General features: G+C 38.6%; 1 protein-coding gene across 1 annotated transcript in view; it reads right to left on the bottom strand.

Annotated features, from left to right (window-relative positions):
• Positions 1-17,731, bottom strand: part of LOC113067207 (copine-8-like) — a 49,594-nt gene extending 31,863 nt beyond the window's left edge. The window contains exons 1-4 of the mRNA XM_026239522.1: positions 17,533-17,731; positions 11,773-11,813; positions 6,848-6,894; positions 6,649-6,752 (exon numbers count right to left, since the gene is read on the bottom strand). Coding sequence (XP_026095307.1) covers positions 6,649-6,752; positions 6,848-6,894; positions 11,773-11,813; positions 17,533-17,639 — 299 coding nt within the window. The 5' untranslated portion in view covers positions 17,640-17,731. The remainder of the gene's footprint in view (positions 1-6,648; positions 6,753-6,847; positions 6,895-11,772; positions 11,814-17,532) is intronic.
• Positions 17,732-22,191: the final 4,460 nt, after the last annotated feature.

Here is a 22,191-nt window from a genome sequence, read left to right as displayed (position 1 = left end):
TCAAGAATAAAGCATTTATATCTGTATTTATAAACTGATTATTACTGTCTATTAATGCTTTATAAATTATGAATTATCTGTTTACTAATGCTTAATTAATGATTAATAGTGTGCAGTTATTATAAAGTGTTACCGTCTCCTACAGAACGAAACTATGACTATGATGATTTTTTAGGCACTTCGACTTTGTGTTATCTTACAGGCCATGATCCAAAAATGGTAAACTTGCAGCGTTGTCAAAGTGCATCACTCCCTTGGTTGACACACCTCCTCCTGGGAATAATCTGCCTCAGGGTTGTGTGATGGGTGAGGTCACCTAGGGAATTTAAGATTGTGTCTTCTAATTTACCATGCACTGGTTTGTTACATCCTTTTCCCATCCTTTTCTGCCCCTGGTCACATATTCCCCTGTATTTTGTTACTGGTCTCCCTCCATCCAGTTGCAATACTGTGATCCCCATCATGTTGGATCACTTTTCTAAAGTGTTCAACTTCATTGCCCTTTCCAAACCACCCACTGTGAAGGAGAATGCCTGGGTGATTATTCACCACATCTTCAGGATTCATAGTTTTCCAGAGGACGTGGTCTCTGATAGGGCGCCTCAGTGGACTTCTATCTTTCTAGGGAGTTCTGTCGGCAGATTGGAGCCTCTGTCAGTCTGTTTTTGGGGTTTCATCCACAGGCCATCGACCAGTCCGAGAGGGTAAACCAGGATTTCATTGATTTTCTGATTTTTAGCTTCCCACAACCACTATACCTGGAGTCAGCAGCTAACGTGAGCTGAGTATTTTCATAACTCATTGCCAGTGTCTTCAGCTGGGCTTTCCCCATTCATGTGTTGACTGGGTTGCCAACCTCTTTTGTTTTCATCCCATGGTCCTGAAGCAGCCGTTCCCTCAGTCCAGGCTTTTATTCAGAGCTGTTGTCATACCTGGAGGAGGGCCAGGGAGGAGTTTTTCCAGTCCAGGGATGTACTAAAATCACTGCAGACTGTTAATGGAGGATGACTTTTGGAGGATGTTTTTTAGCAACGGATTTGGCTTTCCACCAAAGAGTTGCAGCTTTGAGACCTGGCTCATAAGTTGGCACCTACTGTAGGTTCATCTGGCCTTATCCCATTGTTAAAGTCATCAGTCCGGTGGCAATCTAGCTTAGGTTACCCTATCCTTTCCTTTGTGTGTACCCTGTTTTTCATGTTTCCAAAATTAAGCCAGTTTGCATTCACCTCATGTTCCTTCTGTATCTTCCTCTGTTCCCCCTCCTCCCCTGATGATTGAGGATTAGAAATTTATTTGCATTTCAGTGAGTTAAATTTGTATTTGATCCCCAAGCAAAACATATATTAGTACTTGGTGCAGAAATCCTTGTTGGCAAGCACAGAGGTAAGACATTTTTTGTAGTTGGTCACCAGGTTTGCACACATCTCAAGAGAAATTAGAAGTTTCAACTCCCTCCACAGATTTATTTATAGGATTAAGGTCTGGAGACTGGCTAGGCCACTCCATGACCTTAATGTGCTTCTTCTTGAGCCACTCCTTTGTTACCTTGGTGGTATGATTTAGGTCATTGTAATCCTTGAAGACTTATCCATGACCCATCTTCAGTTTTCTGGCTGAGGGAAGGAGGTTCTCATCCAAGATTTTACAGTACATGGGCCCGTCCATTTGCCCCTCAGTGCAATGTATTTGTCCAGTACTCTTAGCAGAAAAAAAGCCCAAAGCATAACCTTTCCACCTTCATACTTGACTGTAGGGATGGTGTTCTTGGGGTCATAGTCAGCATTTCTCTCCCTCCAAACACAGCGAGTCAAGCTAATGCCATAGAGCTCAATTTTGGTCTTATCTGACCATATCATTTTCTCCCAAGCCCTCTATGAATAATTTAGATGTTCTTTGGCAAACTTTAAACAGGCCTGTAGATGTGCCTTTTTAAGCAGGGGGATCTTGCGATTGCTGCAGGATTTCAGTCCTTTGCGGCATAGTGTGTTACCAATGTTTTGCTTTGTGACTATGGTGACTATTTGTGACTGCCTTAAGGTCGTCAACAAGCTCCTCCCATGTAGTTTGGGGCTGATCCCTCACCTTTCTCATGATCATATTTACCCCATTAGGTAAGATCTTGCCAAGAGCTCCAGACCAAGGCTGATGGTCTTGTAGCCCATTCAAGCCTTGTGCAGATCTACAATCTTATCTCTTGCATCCTTTGACAGCTCTTTGGTCTTGCCCATGGTGATAGGAGAGGTTGGAATGGAAGATACAGATTGTGTATTTTCCATTCTTATTTTATACACCTTATGTCTTATACAACTAATGAGCTGTTATTATGACTAACTTCTTAAAGTGGCAGGACTTATCTGTGTTCCACATGGGCACATAACCAATCTGTGGGAGCCAGAATTCTTGCTGCTTGGTAGGGGATCAAATAGTTATTTCACTCACTGAAATGTAAATCAACCTCCAAGTGAAATGCTAATAACCTTTTTTTAATGTGTTTTTTTCCCCTGGATTTTTTGGTTGATATTCTGTCTATGCTAAAATAAATGTACCATAAAATAACATACCCTGAATTTCTTTGCAAGTGAGCAAACTTACATAATATTCTGGATCTGGGGAATATTTCTGGATATTCTGGATCGCTTGCTTATCGAGATTTTTCATCGCCAACGATCCTCTCAGCCCTTAAGTGATCCGGGAGTCACTCCTGGGGGAGGGGGTACTATCAGGACTCAGGTTTGATCTGACTCTGATTTTTTTTCTTTTTCTTTATAAATGTTTTGTACTTTCACATGCTTTTGCACATGGCTGATGGTGTTGTCTAATCAGCCTGATCGCTTCTTACCTCACACCTGTATTTTTCTTCTGTTTTTCTTTGTTTTCTCCCAATGTGTTCTGTTTATTTGCCACTCTCTAGTCTACAGGATCTTCTGTCTGTTTGAACTGTGAGCTTTGGATTGCCTTAATTGTTCTGCTCCTTGCCTGACCTTTTCACCTGAGTGACTCTGTCTTTCATCTTATGGATTGTATTTGGCTACTGATGGACTGCCCCGAAAACTGACTTTACCTGCTCGACCATTCTCCGGTCTCATCCTGGCCCAGAACTTGTCGGGAACCATTTGGCTCGTAATGTGTTTATTATTGCTCTTCAATAAACTGGAGTTAAGCATTGTTCTGTTTTTGGGTCCTTCCTTCCATAGATCGTTACAGCGAGCTGTAGTTCCAATCACACATGTTTGTATTATTTTATTTTTATTTTTTTGTCTTCCGTTCACAAATTTTCTTTGGAACTCTTGTTGCACTATGCTGGTTATCACAGAACTTCTGATCAGAGTTGGCACATGACGCTTTGGGAAATAGACTCAATACTGGTGGTTAACATGTTCTGATTGGTTGCTAGGGTTTTGCAAAGGTATTCTGAATGGTTGCCGTGGTGTTCTGGGTTGTTCCTGGTTGCTTACACCACCCAGGGTGCAATGATATGGCTTGTCTTGATCTGATAACTTCTTATTGAAATCTCCATGGTTACTAAACAGATGATTCTAAAGTTAGAATATATATATATATATATAGTGCACTCCATTCCCATAGTGGGAATTTGGATAGATCTTCCATGGTAATCTGCTCTAGTCGAAGCGTGAGAAACTGGAGTAGATACAACATGAGCATAACTTTTAAGTTTAGCATCAATTTGAGCATCTCTTCTCTTCAGGCAATCGACCATTGATTGTCCCAAATCCTGAATGCTTAACTTCATGCTCTGCTTAACTCTTCCACACTCCCTTTCAATTTTGTAATTAAATTTTTCCCCCAAATATTTACACTGTTTGCTACAGTTCTCTTGCAAGCATCATAGACCTAACTCTTGCAGGCACTTTTTTACATCACCCTCTAGACTTGTAACTCGGTTGGTCAGTTTGTAATTACACTGGTTGGAGAGATACAAATCAGGTAGTCCATCATCAGGAGGAGGAGGAAGACGACTAGCAGGTTGAGCACCACATTCATCATCATTATCTGAATCCAGATACAGTTCACTAAAAGTGTTTATAAGATCTTTTAAGGGAGGTGGGTCTCTTCTAGTCACAAATGTACCAGCTGTGAAATCTGCAGGGGTTCATTCCCATCCTCTGTTCCATGAGATGGCATCGACATTTCTGTTACCCAATTTAAACCTCAAACCATACACCACTCCACATCAACCGATCTCATTAATATACAACACAAGTCCCCATTCGGGCACCATTCTATAACAGTCCCAGCTTCTTTGCACTAGTTCAGCTATATATAAAAAAGGGTAATCTTGTGTGCAATACTCAATTGAACTCAGTTGAAATAAGATCAAAAATAAACTCTTCCACCCACAAGTGCAATGTTACTTTCTTCATATAATTCAAAGTTTTACCCATTCCTTGTACATCAAAACTCATTATATCACAAAACATACACTTGTTCACAGCGATCAATTCATTATTTCCAATCATGCCCTTATATATACATATTGGTGTACTGAAGTGTCCAATACAGTCATCCGAGGTCCACAAGTCTCAGTAGTTCAAAAAATTAAAATGGTCAGTCTTATCTGTGGGGGCCAAGGTAGACCATGATGAAGTAAGAGGATGTCCAATGCTTAGTTGTTTGGGGAGTCGTTATTTCTCTCTTCAAACGAATCACACAAGTGCTCCAAGATTATAAGCAGAGTTTTTTTTTTACTCCTATCACGTAACTACATCCACACCTGAGGAACATTAGCTACATCCCCAAACCAATCCTGTCTGAGCAGGAAACAATCAGTTTCTCAAACAGGATTCGAAAGATAGTTAGCAAACAACCATATGGCAGCATCAAACAGACCTTCGCACTTACTCTGATGCTTCCTGTTTTATCCCATACCATGTGCCCTCTAGCATCCTCCTAGTGGCTAGGAAGAAAATAGCACCCACCAGTCCTAAAAGATCCTGTGACAGGCGGTGACTGTTACAAGCTGGACCGCAGACAGAAGGCAAAAGGGCCAACAAGTGCTAAGCATCTCTCGGGGAACTCCTTCAAGACTGTTGAAGACCATTTCAGGTGACTACCGCTTGAAGCTCATCAAGAGAAAGCCAAGAGTGTGCAAAGCAGTAATCAAAGCTAAAGAAGAACCTACAATATGACAGATTTTCAGTTGTTTCACACTTTTTTTGTTATGTATATAATTCTATATATAATTATACATGAGTTAATTCATAGTTTTGATGCCTTCAGTGTGAATCTACAATTTGCATAGTCATGAAAATAAAGAAAACTTGTTGAATGAGAAGGTGTGTCCAAACTTTTGGTCTGTGCTATATATATATATATATATATATATATATATATATATATATATATATATATATATATATATATATATACTGGACAGCTCCAGATCTCAGATAATTGAAAAAGAGCAATCTGGGTGAGAAGGTAGCAGGTGTAAAACTGTCAGGTGTACACACACTCACACACAGATGGATGTGACATATCCATCAAAATGTCACATCCTGAATATGATAATATCAGGACAGGGAGCTGATGACATGACCGACCAACCATACACACACGAATGCACACACACACACACATACACACACGTCACTTATGTTCTATTCAGCCCATGTAAATAAAAGCTCATGTATAATGTGCATCATGTGCCTCTAGACAATTTGTAGTGCTAAGTATGGAGCAGGCCGCTCTAATGGATGATCTGCAGTATGTGTTTGACCACTTGTGTGTGTGTGTGTGTGTGTGTGCGTGTTTGTGTGATGGAGGTGAATAATGCATAAATGTAATTTCTGGGATACAGCTGTATAAAATGTGCTTCACTGAGCAGCAGCAAGCCAAAACCCTGCAGGCAGTGTGTGTGTGTGTGTGTGTGTGTGTGTGTGTGTGTGTGTGTGTGTATATATGTGTATGTGTGTTTGTGAGAGAAAGAGAGAGAGAGAAAGAGAGTATGTGTGAAATCATACAAAACTGCATTAAAAGGTCTCCTATGTTCCTTATGAAAACAGCACTGTTGTAAATGTTGTCTCTGTATGTCAGATTGTTTACAGTGAACATAGAGGAGATGACTGGCCTATATATATATATATATATATAACTTTAGGGGTGCTTTTCCCAAAATAATCATTAGCTAACAATGGTTGCAAGTTCCATTGTAAACTATTGGTAACCACATGCGACCATAGCTTTTGGGAAATGCACCCCATGTTGTTAAATGTTTGTCATTATATAAAATATATAAAAAAAAGTGATTATTTATTACTATTATTATTATTATTTGTATAAATAAGTTAAGTAAAACTGTAAAAAAAAAAAAAAAAAAAAAAAAGTTCCAAATACCATCTCTTTATATTTATTTGTGAAATTAATTAGAAATGTATGGGTGAAAACTGTAAAGTAAATCATACACTTTTTTCAGTGAAGAAAATATATTATTGCATATTAGTTAGAGGTTACACCAGTTGACATTTAATTTTATATATATATATATTATTATTATTATTTACTTTTTTTATGAATGAGCCCAATATGAGTTCTAAAATAAAAAAAATTAAGAATAAAACACACAGTTTTAAACCCAAACATAAAACACTCAAAGACAGATAAACATTTTCATATGCTGATTATACTTACAGGTCAAAGCGTAAATTTTGTCTCTCTTCGAAGAAGTAATCGAGGATGAATTTGTGCACAAAGTCTGGATTCAGCGTGTTATCAATGACTTCTGTCCTGCCAAACTAAACAATAAAGGGCATCACATTACCAGCATGAACAAAAGCAATGTCAATTAAAAAATACAGGTCTGAAAACACAAATTCAGAAAATACAATACCTCCCTCCACTCCCTGTTAGCCACAGTCTGAGTGTACAGCACACAAACTACACAGAAACAAATATAAAGATGCATGAAAACTGCCTTGAGACATTAAAACTTGCTGAAAAGAAGAGTGAAAATACAGCAGCCCTGGTTTGTTAATTCAGCAAATTAAGAAATCAAGTATGCACAAAAAGCAAAGAAAGATGTGTGAAGCTCTTGGGCATACAATTGTTTGTCTCACATGCAGTGAGAGAAGTTTGTCATTAACACACACACACACACACACACACACACACATGCTCAGATGTCTCGCCAATTCAAATCACAAGCAACGGCAGGTGGCTGAAATAATTCCATTTCTTAACATCTGTTCAACTGCTTTGGGGCCTTCCTCTAAACATGAGCCAATACCTGCCATCAGAGTGTGTCTAAAAATATGCCTAATTAAAAAAGGTCCATCACTGTCCTCAGAGCATGCATAATCTCCACCTTTATATCCGGTTTAAACCCCATAGCCTCGTAGAGTTTACAGTGTGTGACTTTATGACCACCTGTACTGATATCTGTCCTGGGAGAGGAATGTGTGTGTGTGTGTGTGTGAGAGAGAGAGAGAGAGAGAGAGAGAGAGAGATCTGCCTCAGCTGTCTACATGCACTGAGAAACTCTTTTAACTTTCATTCTGTCAGCTGGATGTGTAGAAGTACATGGCCACCTGGACACTTTCTAAAAATACACCTACACAATAACATGCAGTGAAATTTACATTCAAGAATATATACTGCCATAGGACATCTATTGTTTGTTGTCATAGAAATGTAGTTTCCGTCACCGAATAAATAAGAAAAAGGTTAATTCCAACTTTTTATCCCTCAGTCTGCTTTCTATAATGCAATTCTGATTTTGAAACTTTCAGCTGTGAGTTTACATCACACAATTCTGAAGATCTAAGACTATTTTATATTACATAATCAAAATGCTTTCACAGCACTCTGCATTCTTGTAAAACAGCATTATTTTTTTCACAATTCCGACTTTATAACATACAAATGAGAGTTATAAAGTCATAATTGTGACACATAAACTTGTAATTACCTTTTTTCAATCAGTGGAGGAAATGGTCTTCAATATTAAACACCTATGATCGATTGCCCCCTTTAAACTTAAAGGTGATTTACTATGCAAAAAAAAAATCACTTTTATAAGGATACATTACATTTTTTGAAAGAAATTTCTATTATTTTATTTTAGAATACTACATTTTAGAACAATATTTCATGAGTTTGCACTTATCAGATACAGAAAAGTGTATGCATACTTGGCATGCTGTTCGAGATAAGGGCTCTGAGTTTGTGATTTAGCCCAAACTCGTAGAAAAAAAGAGTAGAGACCAAAAGACAGCAGGATTCATGTTTCCCACAATTATTGCAAGTTGCCCAGACCCTGAAATAGAAAAGCATCCCCACACCACCATACTTGACAGCAGGTATGATGTTCTTTAAACAGAACTAGCACCAGATATAATGGGAACACTGTCTTCCAAACTGTTCCACTTTCAACTCAGTGGACAAAAATATATCATCAGGGAGTGTTTTGGCATAATTCAGAGTCTTTTGGGTTTTCCATGGCAGCCATTTTTCCCAGTGTCTTTCCAATAGTCGAGTCATGAACAGTGACCTGCATGGATCCATCAATATTGTCCTTGGGTCTTGTGTGACTTCCTGGATGAGTTGGCATTGTGCTCTTGGAGGAATTTTGGAAGGACTTCTGGGAAGGTTAACTAATGTGCAGGTTTTTATTTTTTAATCTGGAGATAATGGCTCTCACCATGGTTCATTGGAGTCCAAGAATTTCTTTCAGTTTTGGCCTAGTGTGTTACTGGGTGTGACCTTTTAACCAGCTTCATTCTGGTTCTGTTTAAGCTCTGATGTCTTGAACAGGGCTGACAGTAATCAGAAATCATCTGAACCCCATTATGAATGCAGTTCCATAGATCTGAGAATAAATAACTACAGGTTCAAAAAACATTTACACATAGGCCTAGTTGGCATTAGATAACCACCGAATGTAGGGTACATAAAGTGAAAATGCCATTGTTCATTTTAATTTCACAGGTTTGTTGAAAATGTAGAATGTGTGCAGAGTTTTTCTAGATTTTAGTTATTTATTTTTGAATAATTTCTTCTTAGTTGAGGTACAATTACAGACAAACACAAACAATCCTCATCATCATCATCATTAGTGCTGCAGGATTGTCGTCTTATATGGAGCGGCACATGTGCTGAGTCTGAGCTGTGCTGACGTGATGGGGCCAGTCATGCAGCAATACAACTCCTCTCTACATTCACCGGCCAAAAGATGCTGGAATCAGGGACTCCAGACGGCTAAATATAGACTCATCGCTCACTGCCTGTGTGTGTGGCATCCACAGCGCTTGATGTCATATTACAGGCTATGTATTTGGCGTGTTTAGGGGAAGGATCATTTCTTGTTGCACTGATGTACTATTTCAAGCCTACATGTACCATATGCATTTACAGTAAGAGTTCAAATGAGATCTACATGATTGCTAAACGTGCATGTCAAAAGGAAAGCATACCTTGGGTTCAGGATTCAAAATGCTTGCCAAACTTAATGCTCTATTGCGTTTGAAAAAACCACTTACACTAAACGCGATCCTAAACCTAGCCAACAGTGATAACAAAAGTAAACGTAAAATAAAAAATTTGCTGGCGCAACCATGCCATTTATAGATTTAAAGGGGACATTGGATGTCACTTTTTTTGCATTTAGTTTAGGTTTCTGACATGTCTGTCAGCTTAGAAAAGATGAAGAGAACACACGCAGTCAATTGATCTGAGTCTGTAACTGTGTCATCCAGCAAGATATTTACATTTGTAGCCAGATAGCTAGGATAGATACATAGATAGCTAGCTATTTGAAGAAGAGCACCTCCGAGCCATATATGGAGAGAGGAAAGAGACTCCCTCCCACGGAAAAAAAGGGGCGCGGTGAGCAGTAGCTCATTATCATTTAAAGATACATGCTCTGAAACTGGTCACTGTGAAAGTTAAAAAGGAAGTTGTTTTACATGAACATTGAGGAATTTTAATCAAAGTATGTTACAGATATTTCATTGAAGACCCTAAAGAATCATACCAACTAGGAAAATGGCCATCTGTTGTCCCCTTTAAGCTCTTTCATTGTGACTGATGTTTCACAGACTTGTGCTGTACTGCGCATGTTTACTACATCTGTTCTACAAGCATGTGAACGCTTCGGAGTTGATAGTTTTGTCATAGAAATGCATAATTCAGCTCTGAGTAGAATCTTTAAATATAACTTTGAAATACTTCAGAATGGACGATCAGAATCCAGCATGATTGTTATATCGCAACCATAAGCAAATAAGCACAAGACATTTACTTTTAAATAGCAATACCTACTCAGTATTTAGAAACCTTACCTATGCTGATGATAGTGAACACAATTTTTAAGTTGACTTCAGGGTGGGGGAATGTAATATTGTTGTGTAGAATATGACCCCTTTAAAAGAAAGCTGAAACGTTATGTACTTTCCAAACAATATAGCTGGCCCAATTTTAAGATGAAAATATAATGTAGAAACTTAGCAGAGAAATAATCAAAACAAAATATTTTAGAGCACATAATGTGTGTTTGTGTGTCAGAAAAAGTCAGTGTAATCAGCCATTCAGCAGAATGAACAATGCAGGGCCTGCAGTCAAACTTATCTGTGTGTTCATTAAAGCTGTGAATGTTAACCGACCACAACATCTGGATTACACAATGCCATCACAACACACATGAACACAAAAATACAATTATATACTCCCCTGCATATGAAAGAATATGCGCATGCAGCAGGATTTCATGCAATCAAGATTTCTTATAAAACAACATCATAATTAAGGCAGGCAGTAAAGATATTGCACACTAATGATGCTCCCTACGGTGATCGGTGCTCTGTTGATGAGCAGTAACTTTATCACAATTTTGGCCTAGACTGCTTTAAAGGGGTCATTGGATGCCCATTTTCTGCAAGTTTATATGATTCTTTAGGGTCTTAATGGAAAGTCTGTAACATAGTTTGGTTAAAATTTAAATTATTTGAAAAGAAAACAGCTCTTTTCAGAGTGAGCTGTTCTGTAGCATTTCCCTTTAAATGTTAATGAGCTCTGCTGACCCCGCCCCCTTTTCCAAGCCGCTCTCTGAGGGCATGTTTACTTTAGCTGCATTCATCTTGAAACTTGTTAATTAGCACATTATTAGGAAAGATGATTTCCAAAGATTCATTAAAAAACCGTATACTCACTTCTTCTGGATGCAAAGCTGAATCACTAATTTATAGCGCGAACATAGACACATTTACGTACCTCAGGGGCACATTCCCTTCAAAAACAAATGTAAACCACTGCATCTTCAGCAACTCAGATGTCAGGAGTAAATGACGACTGCTATGTTCATTATTAGATCCAGCAACTGAACACCTCAATCACCTAGAAGACATTCTTTGACCACATCTGCTCTGGTGGTGAAACAATGGTGGACTAATGACAGTCACTCAGGGCGGGTCTAAGGTAAGATGCCAGTCCAGTCTGTGCTGAAATGCCACTGTCAATCAAACTATAGTGGGAGGGGCCTGTCTGTGTGACGTCACACAGACATCTGAGACCGCCTCGATTTGAGAAAGGGGTAACGATTTGAGCAGATAACATTTTTTTTTATCATTACAGGGTGCCAACACATGTTTCAGTTTAAACAACTTGGAAAAGTGCATGTAGCATCCTATGACCCCTTTAAGTAATGTGATTTTAGGTGAGCTAGTGTTTTCAGATAAACCGATCTTTGTACCAATATTTCAGTGCATGATAGACTAAATGAATAAGATTTTATAATGTGATATGTATACCAAAAAAGCTTACTTGGATCAGATTTTGAGAAGGTGTCTCTGTCCAAGAGGTTTCTGTAGTAGAAAGAAAGAAAGAAATAGGAGTTAATAAAGACCCATTCAAAAAGGTTGTCTGAATCAGGAGAGAAATATGCCCAAATCAAACACAGTTTACAAGCCAAAACAAATATGTGGGTGGATTTTTTAATTGGTTTTAAATCTATATCTGTTAACTCATTCATTTCATTCATTTTTAACATTCAAGCAGGGTATTGCCAAGTATCCCAAGATGCAGTATACATCATTGTGATTCAATGCATTGCAAAGCATCACAGTATCATAATTGATTCGTGATTGAAAAGCGCATGAGAGAGACTAAGCGTCTCAGGAGAGAGAGTGAATCTGTGATATAACTTTCAATCTCTCTTGCAGGGATCACTTTGTACTGTGTGTCATAGCACTGAGATATTTCATTGTCAGAGATTAGTCTTATTTAGATGAGTTCTTTATTAAATCAACTGTAGGAAATTATATGAATTAACAAAATTGAATAGATTTAATGCAATAAATAAATACAAATAGCAGTGCCTGAAGTATCAATGTAACTGTGAGGAAAATAAATGTAATATTGCTCTATCAGTCAAGTATCAAGACAGTGAATCTCTGAAGGAAATCTCACTGAGCGCTTATGATTGTGCAAAGAAAAGTGGATGATTGCATCAGTAACAGTAAAACCTCAATAAACCGAACCTCAATTCAGCTCGTCTGCTGTTTCGGTTTCATGCTGATATTTTTTATGCATAATTTCACAAAACTGAAAATGTCAAACCATTATTTTTTTGCTTTAAACTTCAAAATAATACAATCTGATTTAGATTAAAAACTGCTCATGTTGCATTTATGCAGCATCTTTGTTTGGATCAGGATTAAAATGCAGTGGTTGCCTCTCATTTTAAATGGAAAGAGCACAAAACGTCATTTATAATTTCTCTTAAATCTAATTTTGTAAAAAAAAAATAAAAAAAAAATCCTGAATCGAATTGCATTGTGAATCGAATGGAATCGTGAGTTGAGTCAATCGTTACATCAATTGAAATCTTTACATTTACCTCATAAATTGTAAACAGGAAGTAACTATGGACACTAGGGCTTGCTTAGACTAGTCGAGTAGTCGAGTGATCGACTACTTCAACCACTAGTCGGCGCTGTTGGAAACAATCGACTACTCGAGCATGCATTTACCATAATGCGTACAAAGAGTTTGCAAGTACGACTTGAATTTTAGGACTACAATACTGGGTGGAGCTGTTTCTGTCTATGACCTTATCCATGTTGCATGTAAAATTAAAAGATGTAATTAGGGGTGTGCCTGAAGTAGAATACCTTATTCCGAATGGCATGGATAAAGGCTTCAAAAATGAATACAGACAAGGAATAATTCTGCCTGAATACTCGGCTGAAGCTGGCACAGTCCGGAGTTTGCTAGATAACAGGTGAGGGGGATCAGCGCAATATTATACACAGACCTCTAAAGTCACGAGTGTGAAGTGAATGAATGTAAACTTCATGAATGAAAAGAGCGCAAATCAAACACAGCATTGCTGTTGTCTCTCTGTGCATCTCTCAGAAATCAGATCTTGGCAAGAATAATATACCTATATTAATTCATCATAAACGTTCTATTGTATTTATTTAAAAGGCAATGATTTAAACCTTAGGCTACTATATGATACGAATGAATGGATTTAGCACAGCGCGCTCACCAATCAAACAGCAGCGCTGCATCTCAGTCTCTCAAAACACTAATCAATTATCTCTCGAGAGTAGACTAATAATCAGCTTAGATACGGATACATTGTCTATTTGTCCTACATGTTTGCATCTTTATCTTTTGCTGGTTTGCGTGGCACACGCACATTTGTTTAGTGAAGTTTACTGAACATTAAGACTTGCTTAAAGAATTAATGTAATGAAAATGTGCGCATTGAATGGATTCAGTCATGTTCAAATGATCACTAAACGTTTGTCATGACATCTCTCTGCTTGCATGATAAATATTATTTTAGAAATAAATAATAATTTAAGTTTAACATGGCATACTGATAACTATGGAAAAAAAATGAATAAAAAGATAAAAAGTCATAACGGCCTTAACAAGTACTGTACGACATTGTATCCGAACGCAGATACGAAAAATGTTGTGATTGTTACAGACCGAAATACAAATACTGGCTGTTACATGAAAATGTAAATATGCAATGTCATAATAGTTTTGACAATTTATATATGTAATTGTTGCATAAGGCTATAAATTAATGTTTATTAATAAACCCATTGTTTATTGATATGATACCCATACCCACAACATATAAGCACAAATACATTTATATTATAACCAAGAACTCATTGACCCAACTGAATATATGACCAATTAACCGTAAACCTACCTTAATATATGCTCCATAAACATAACTACACATAGCCACAGAATATAACCAATAACCCAAAAGTGAAAAATTAATATAACCAATGAGCCACAGACTCATCTAAATATTAAAATCAACAGAACACAAGCAAACAGTGTATAACCAATAACCAAGAGCCAAGTTTAATATATAATTCACAATACATATATTAAAAGTACAAACATGTAACCAATAACACATAACCCAAACTGAAACTGAATGTATAACCATGCATCATAACACATTAGATTAATGTGCCGATTAATGCAAATCAGTATATAACAATGATCTATAACTCTACCTGGAAATATAATCCATAACATATTATCCCAAATGCATACATAATCAAATAACCTATATGACCAGTAACTACAAACAAAAACATGAGAAGATTACATTATCAGATCCCAAAAATTAAGTACTTGACATTTTTAAATACTTGTAATCATACTACAGTTACTTTTTTATTGATAACAAATGATTCACACAATAGCAATAAATAATGAATAATGTATTGGTTCTCCCTATTTATTCTTTTTTTTTTTATCTTTTAAGTTTTCCTTTCTATAATAGCCTACCACTTATAAACACTCAGAAAGTCTTCCAGTTTTGTTGACACAATGACCAGTCCCTCAAATGTCTGTAATAACACAGAGAATTGAGCGACCACACGGCATTTGACCACTGCATTCACAAAATCAATTTTCAGTGCTTTCTCAACATTTCAGCATCGCATCAACTACTAATGAACACATTAATTAATTTAACTATCCCTCAGTGGGTTATTTGTATATTTGTATACGTATCACTCTGTCTTTTGAATGCTTTCGTATATCAAACACATCCAAACGTATTTCGTATTAAAATGTCATACAGGGATTCCCTTTTCTTGTCTTTTCTTTTTCTTTTTTTGTTAGCCGAACCTCTTTCACCTATTACATTTACATCTCATATATTTAAAAAAGTACTATGTGTTCCAGAGTGCTCTATGCATCTTACAGATTAAAGTCAAGGACTGAACATGTGTTTCCCCTCCATACGCTGTAGATCCATGTGCCACTTGAAAAAGTCAGATCCAGCCATTAAAGCACATGGCCGAAACCTCACGGTAGCTAGAGTGCAGAAATGCTCCAGAACGAGCATCCTCATGAAACATTTACACGGCTGTTCCCCGGTGAAACAGCACATTCCCATTTAAAATCCCAGCAAAGCGGAACTCTCTCCGCCCACACCAGCCGCTCTCCATCATAAACAAGCCCAGCTGCCAATCACATCCACCGACACTCCCTGTCCTCTTACTAATTTAATTAGTGCTTATCCCTGCTCCTCTTCCGGACTCGTTCCGCATTCATATTTGCTGGTAAAACACAGAGGAATAATTCATGAGGAATGTAATTAAAGCATGAAGTGTGATAAAGTTTAGTGGCACTAATGAGGACGTCCCCCCTGGGGTGCTTAAATATGGAAAGCCCGAGTCAAAACTCTCGCTCTGTAAAGATCACCACATCGACGAGCAAATAGTGTCATCAAGACTGACATTATGACAGTATTGAAAGCAGATTAAATCAATATTGATTCTAAGACAGGAGGGGTGTGAAAAGCTGTGGTTTTTAAATATGTTCAATAAAGTAAACACTCAACTATATATATATATATATATTGTGTTAGGGCAAAAAAGAAAAAAACAAACAAATAAAACCTGAAAAATACTATAGTTTACAGGTTTTAACAGTAGCATTTAAAAATGTTCATGTTTATTTATTGGGTTTGAATTAGACAGAAAATATAACATACTCACATCCTGCCTAATTCATTGTTAATAAATAAACTTGATGTTTTTGTTTATGCAATGTTTTGTAATGTTTAGAACTCTTGAATGGCTTACAGCTGACTGATTTATGATTCTGACTGACAGATGAAATCAATCAATCACTCCTGTCACTGTTTTTCAAGCCCAGAGCAAGGATTCTTCTCCTGTTTGTTGTCCTCGGCCTCTTTCTCTTGTGGTGTGTATTGACAGGACCTCCAGCACGGAGGGTCCCGCTTCAATGTGCTCAGACGAAACGAGTCAATCAGTCGATACAAGCACTCGACCAAAGGCTTCACTGCAGAATCCAGGAATAGCTTTTGTTTTCACCTTCACAACGACCAATGACTTATTTAGGTAATTTATTAAGACCTAACTTTGGTGTTAGTATTTTACACACATCTGGATGCTGAAACTGCATGGTATTTTCCAATTTAAAAAATGAATGAATTTTTACCTGTACTGTACTGAAATTAATAATTGTAATAATTTATGAAGAAGAATAAAACAAGTGCTGTACAAAACTGGCGTCCCCGTAACTTTTTCCGTTTATTGTTAAACAAATAATAATATGATTTTTATCCAGCATACAAACCTTTCCTCCCTGAAAATAACCCTCATGATCAGCTCATATATTCACAGCAGACCTCCGCTCTCTCAGCACTCACCTCAGGTGTGAACAGAGATGCGTTTTAATAATGAACAATGACTGAATTACTCAGTTATTCAGCAGTTTTACATATCAATGCAAGTCCATTTTGAGCTTTGGATAAAGCACCTGTTTTAAATTCTGAAGTCAGAAGGAAGTTAAAGAGATAAACTCGCTGCTTCTCAGGACATCAACGCCTCATGGATGCAAATATTATGAAATACTGAAGAACTGTCTGGTGGAATGCATCATAAATCCACAGCATTATAACATAAAATTGAATTATCTATGTATGCATTCATAATCCGTATAATACACCTTATAGTCAGCTGCATGTTATTGTAGAAAATAACAACCATGTTAAAATACAGTCAAGCAGAAAAAGATTATTAATAATAATAATAACGCATGAATAACACACGATTTCAACTGATGTCATGTTATCATGTATTTTGATGCAGCACACACTTGAAATAAAACTGTATTATAATCATAATGAAAAATCATAATTTCTAATCTTTATAATGTATTATATAGACTTTCACTTTTGAACGATTGATTTAAATCACTCAAATGTCCCTTCATAGCTGACGCATATATTATTTGTTTTAATATAGGCACGAGATGATTATTTTGCAATCAAATGATGCACGCAAATTATAAATACAACCCAATAATGCACTTTATAAATGCAGAGCCTTGCAAAAACATAAGCAAGCACGGGCATTAAAAAAGTAATTCAAAATGCAATGCATTATGGAAAATGCTGATGCAGCCTTCAAATTATCATTTCACTTGAAACTGCACGCGTGAGTGTTCGGAATCACAGAAGCATTCAGATTCACCAGTGACAGAGCCACGCGCGGCACTCACCTGCACGACACGGTGATCTCAACTTTCGTGGCGGGAATCACCGCTGCGAGCGGCTCGAAATCCGCGAGACTCGCCATATTCAATAAGCCACTCATCACTGTGGACATGCTGCTGCTGCTGCTGCCGGGGGAGCGCTGCCACGGACACGCACCGCGAGCATCATTCAGCCCGTGGATTCGGAGCGGGCGGGTGCGCGCGCGTGAGGGAGTCACGCGACACAGGCGCGCGAGCGTGAGAATTCCTGCCCGTCAAGCGCGTCATTGAGCTCAGAAGTGCGCTACAGCAAGACGCGTGAACCGCTCACAGATAAAAACATCCAGCATGCGTGTAGACAGGCTACTGTACGTAATCTAGATATCTCATTTTCTGTTATCTGTCTCTGATAAATATAGCAGTTTATGAAACATTGTGCAAGTAGCCTGTAGTACGTTGGCCGTCTACTTTAAGAATGTTAAATATACACATTTAATTTGTCCACAATTTGCATATTCATGCATCACTTCAATTCAATTCAAGTTTATTTGTATAGCGCTTTTTACAATACAAATCGTTACAGAGCAACTTAACAGAAAATTATGTTTCTACAATATTTAGTAGTAGCTTATGGTGGTGACTGTCAGTTTGTGCACGTTTGACAGGATTTTTAGAAAAAATGAATACAAGACGTAGAGACGATTAATATTATTAATACTATTAATTAATAATTATTATATGATGCAGTCACACATGTAGCAATATTTGTTAGTTCTGTTTGTTGATCCTTCATCACATGAGGATTCGGTTCAGGTCAGTTCTGTGATAAAATTCCCATAACAGTGTAATTCTATGATATTAGACTGTGTAGCTTATAATAAAAGATAATGAATTTCAAACCTGAACCAAACATAGTTTTATTCACAGATCAACAGTCTGTCATTAGTATTTAGTCTGCCACAAAAAAACAACAACATTAAAATCAATGAACTCAACATGAAATAAAATGAACTCAAATGTGACTGTGAAAAGAAAACAAACAAACAATGACTGTTGTAAGTAACAGTGCGTAAATTAGACCTTTCTGTATAGCCTAACGCTATTAAGCTTAAACGAAAATAACGAAATAATTATGTAGTGAAGCATTTTTTGTACACAGTGCCGCGAACAATCAGTCACTCCTGTAGGCGTATCACTGTCCTCCTCTCGGCTGCAGCAACTTGCGCTCTCTTCATCAAGGCTTAAAACAAAAAGGAGACAAAAAGGTTGTATTGTCTTTATGCATATAGATTAATTAGATTAATGAATAGAAACAATGAAACTTTAATAAAACTATAGCCTACCTTGGTTGTGGAGGTCTGATGTCAGCATATTTTGTGGAGGTTTCACACCCGTTCTGAGTATGCATTGCTCATGGGGATGCTCAAAATGAAAGACAGTAGCTTGGCATACTGTGGGAACGCAGACCTGCTCCTGAGTGCTTGGGCCCAAAGCTCACCTACAGGTTGACTGTGTATCTCCAGATGACACAATATCTCTTTCAGAACACAGCTCTCATTGTAGAGCTCATCCAGGTCAAGCTCATCCTCCATCTGAAGGGCAGAGACAGCTGCGGTTAATTTCTGGTAGCTGATTTCTTGCTTTTTCCTTTAGATTGAAACACTGGATGTTGAACAGTGCCCAGTTTCTGAGAAATTGAACCATTTCTCAAGGTATTGCTCCACAGTATCATAGAAACTTGTGAATTCTCTCTTGAGCCTATCAACCCTAAGGTTAATAGAGGAGAGGAGGACAAAGTCAACTTTTGCTCTGAAAAAAGAATATTTTTTGCGCTGCTGCAGTTTGGTTTTGATGCCGTTCATTAGCGCATACACTTCAACTAAGGTGAGACTGTCATTCTCAAGACTCAGCACAGCACCAGTGAACATCTTTAAAGTATTTTGCAAGAAGAAGAGAGTAACCTCCAACTCACTGCATTCATCTTCCTCTCCATGCTCATTACCCTGGAGTGCATCCCAGAGGACACGGGGGCACTCCTCCTCTCCCAGCGACAAGAAGTAGCTCCGCACAGCTGGCCAGGTGTTGATAAGTCTGTGAATTGCAGGGAGCAGGCTCAACCATTGTGTCGGGACGTGGCGCAACAGTGTATGTTACTCCATTTCAGCAAATTCAAACCTTTCTTTGAGGATGGAAACTCTCTTGGCAGAACAGCTGAAATGGTTGAATGATTTTATCACAATAGTCTCCACATCTGTTTGCAGTGCATTACAGGCACGTTCAACGGCATTGTGTATAATGTGAGCTGGGCAGTTTTTTTCTGACTTTGGTAAATGGAGTGTTTTCTGCTGTAATTCTGCTGTCGCATTGTCAGCTGAGTATATCGAGATGTTATGGATGCTGAGTTTGTGTCCAGCAGACAGGTCCAGTAAGATGAGTACTGAGGATTTTGAAGCTGCTCTTGCCAGTCACAGGGCTTCAGTAACTGAGAGCAGAGCAGTCTCAGTTGAGTGGCAACTTTTGAAGGCAGACTGATTTTGTTCCTATATTAGAGGCATCTGTTGCAATGGAAAGAATATTTCTTTTGACTCAAGGCTCTGGGAGAAGTCAGATTGGAAAATGGTGGTCAGCTCAGCAGCAGCTATTTTATTATACATGGAATCATCCTGCTTCTTGAAGAAAGATGAGACTAACGTGTTGGTCTGTACTATCATGGTGTTGGTACAGTGCAGCTTGCTGCTAGCATGCAGGCTTCCACCAAACTCTTTCCTACACACTTTGCAGAACGCTTTACTTTCACTGCTTAAGGGTGTGGCAATCCATGGATACTTCCCCACCCACTCCTCCAGGTACCCGCAGAGGCGTTTTTGCTTTTTAGCAGTGTGTTGGGGTTCCGGTACACCACCCATGTCAACGGAAATATGCTTCAGCCAATAAGCAGCCGGCGGGGACTGGTTGTAGGACGACTCAACCTCCGCAGACAGTTTTTAATTGTTTATCAGACAATAACTCCTCAAGATTTTGCTTTGAAGGGCCAGTTTTGGGATTCGAGACAACAGTTTACATTTTGGGACTGTCACCCTACCGTTAAAGCCTGCCAAAGCTCACCAGAATATACAGGTAAGGCTATATAACCGGGCGTTCGCCACAGGATTCTCAGGTTACTTCAACTGAAGCCATGAGTCATGCAGCTACATACCATGGCTAGCAAGGCAGTACTCATTCCTGAATCTCAGGGAAGTAAGGTTACGTTAGTAACCGAGTACGTTGCCTTTTGATACTACACTCGTACTGCGTCTTGCTAAGATGCTATAGGAACACAGTACAATCACGTCGTGCTAATGTAGTGGAACGATTAAAAGTATCAAACTTCCATAAGCAGAAGTTAACAACAACCCAAGGCTAAGATGGGCTGAGCTTCCTGAGGTCACACCTGGCATGAATCTCAAGAATTGCCTGTGATGGGGGCCTATCTGGATGTGGAAGTATGCATCCTTTAGGTCAAGAGAAAAGTGTGAGTGACTTAGAAACATCACCCCTCCAAGACACGCTGAAGGATCTATTGGACAGGTAGGACTTAAACCACAGGAGTGTGGTTCCAGAGACGCCCATCTTTCTGAGGGTGGGCAGGAGAATCTGGTGATTAACTGTGTCCAAAGCAGCAGAGAGGTCCAATAAGATGTGTCCTGAGGATTTTGAAGCTGCTCTTGCCAGCCGTAGGGCTTCAGTAACTGAGAGCAGGGTAGTCTTAGTTGAGTGGCCACTTTTGAAGCTAGATTGGTTGCTGTCCAGGAGGTTGTTCTGTACAAGGAACATAGAGAGCTGGTTGAACACAGCTCGCTCAAGTGTCTTTGTAATGAATGGAAAAAGGGATACCGGTCTGTAGTTTTCTAGAAGCACTGGATTTAGAGATGGTTTCTTAAGCAGTGGGCTTATCCGAGCCTGCTTAAATGCTGAGGGACATGTTCCAGAGTGAAGAGAGGAGTTGATAATGTGAGTAAGAGAAGGTATGACTGAAGAAGAGATTGCTTGAAGGAGGTTTGTGGGGATCAGATCAAGTGGACAAGTAGTAGGATGATTGGACAGGATTAAGTTTGGAAACGTCCATCTCTAAGAGTGGAGAGAAGGAGGAGAGAGAGTGTGCATTGGTCATTGTGAAGTTATCCTCAGTCTGCTGTGTGGAGAATTGGTCACTGATGGTTCTTGTCTTATTTGTGAAGAGAACTGCAAAGTCGTCAACTGTAGAAGTCGATGGAGGAGGAGGAGGCGGATTAAGAAGAGAAGATAAAGTTTTGAAGAGTGTCCGAGCGTCACAGTAGTTATTAATTTTGTTGTGGTAGTAGGGTGTTTTAGCAGTGAAAACATTTGCAGAGAAGGAAGAGAGGAGAGACTGATACACACTGAGGTCAGTAGAGTTTCTTGATTTATGTAATTTCCTCTCTGCAGCCCTGAGTTTAGAGCGGTGTTCACAGAGAACCTTGGACAGCCAGGGGGCAGATGGGGTGGTGCGTGCTGGTCTAGACAACATTGGGCAAAAGTTGTCCAAGCAAGAGGTTAGAGAGGATCAGAGAGAGTCCGTAGCACTGTCCGTGTCCAGAGCTGAAAACTGAGACAGTGAAGGAAATGAGGGTGAAACCACAGAAGATAGGCGAGATGAAGAGAGTGAGCGTAAGTTCTGTCAAAAGGTGA

Source organism: Carassius auratus, chromosome 50 (genome assembly GCF_003368295.1).
Source record: "Carassius auratus strain Wakin chromosome 50, ASM336829v1, whole genome shotgun sequence".
NCBI lineage: Eukaryota > Metazoa > Chordata > Actinopteri > Cypriniformes > Cyprinidae > Carassius > Carassius auratus.
This window is presented reverse-complemented; position numbering and strand designations above follow the sequence as displayed.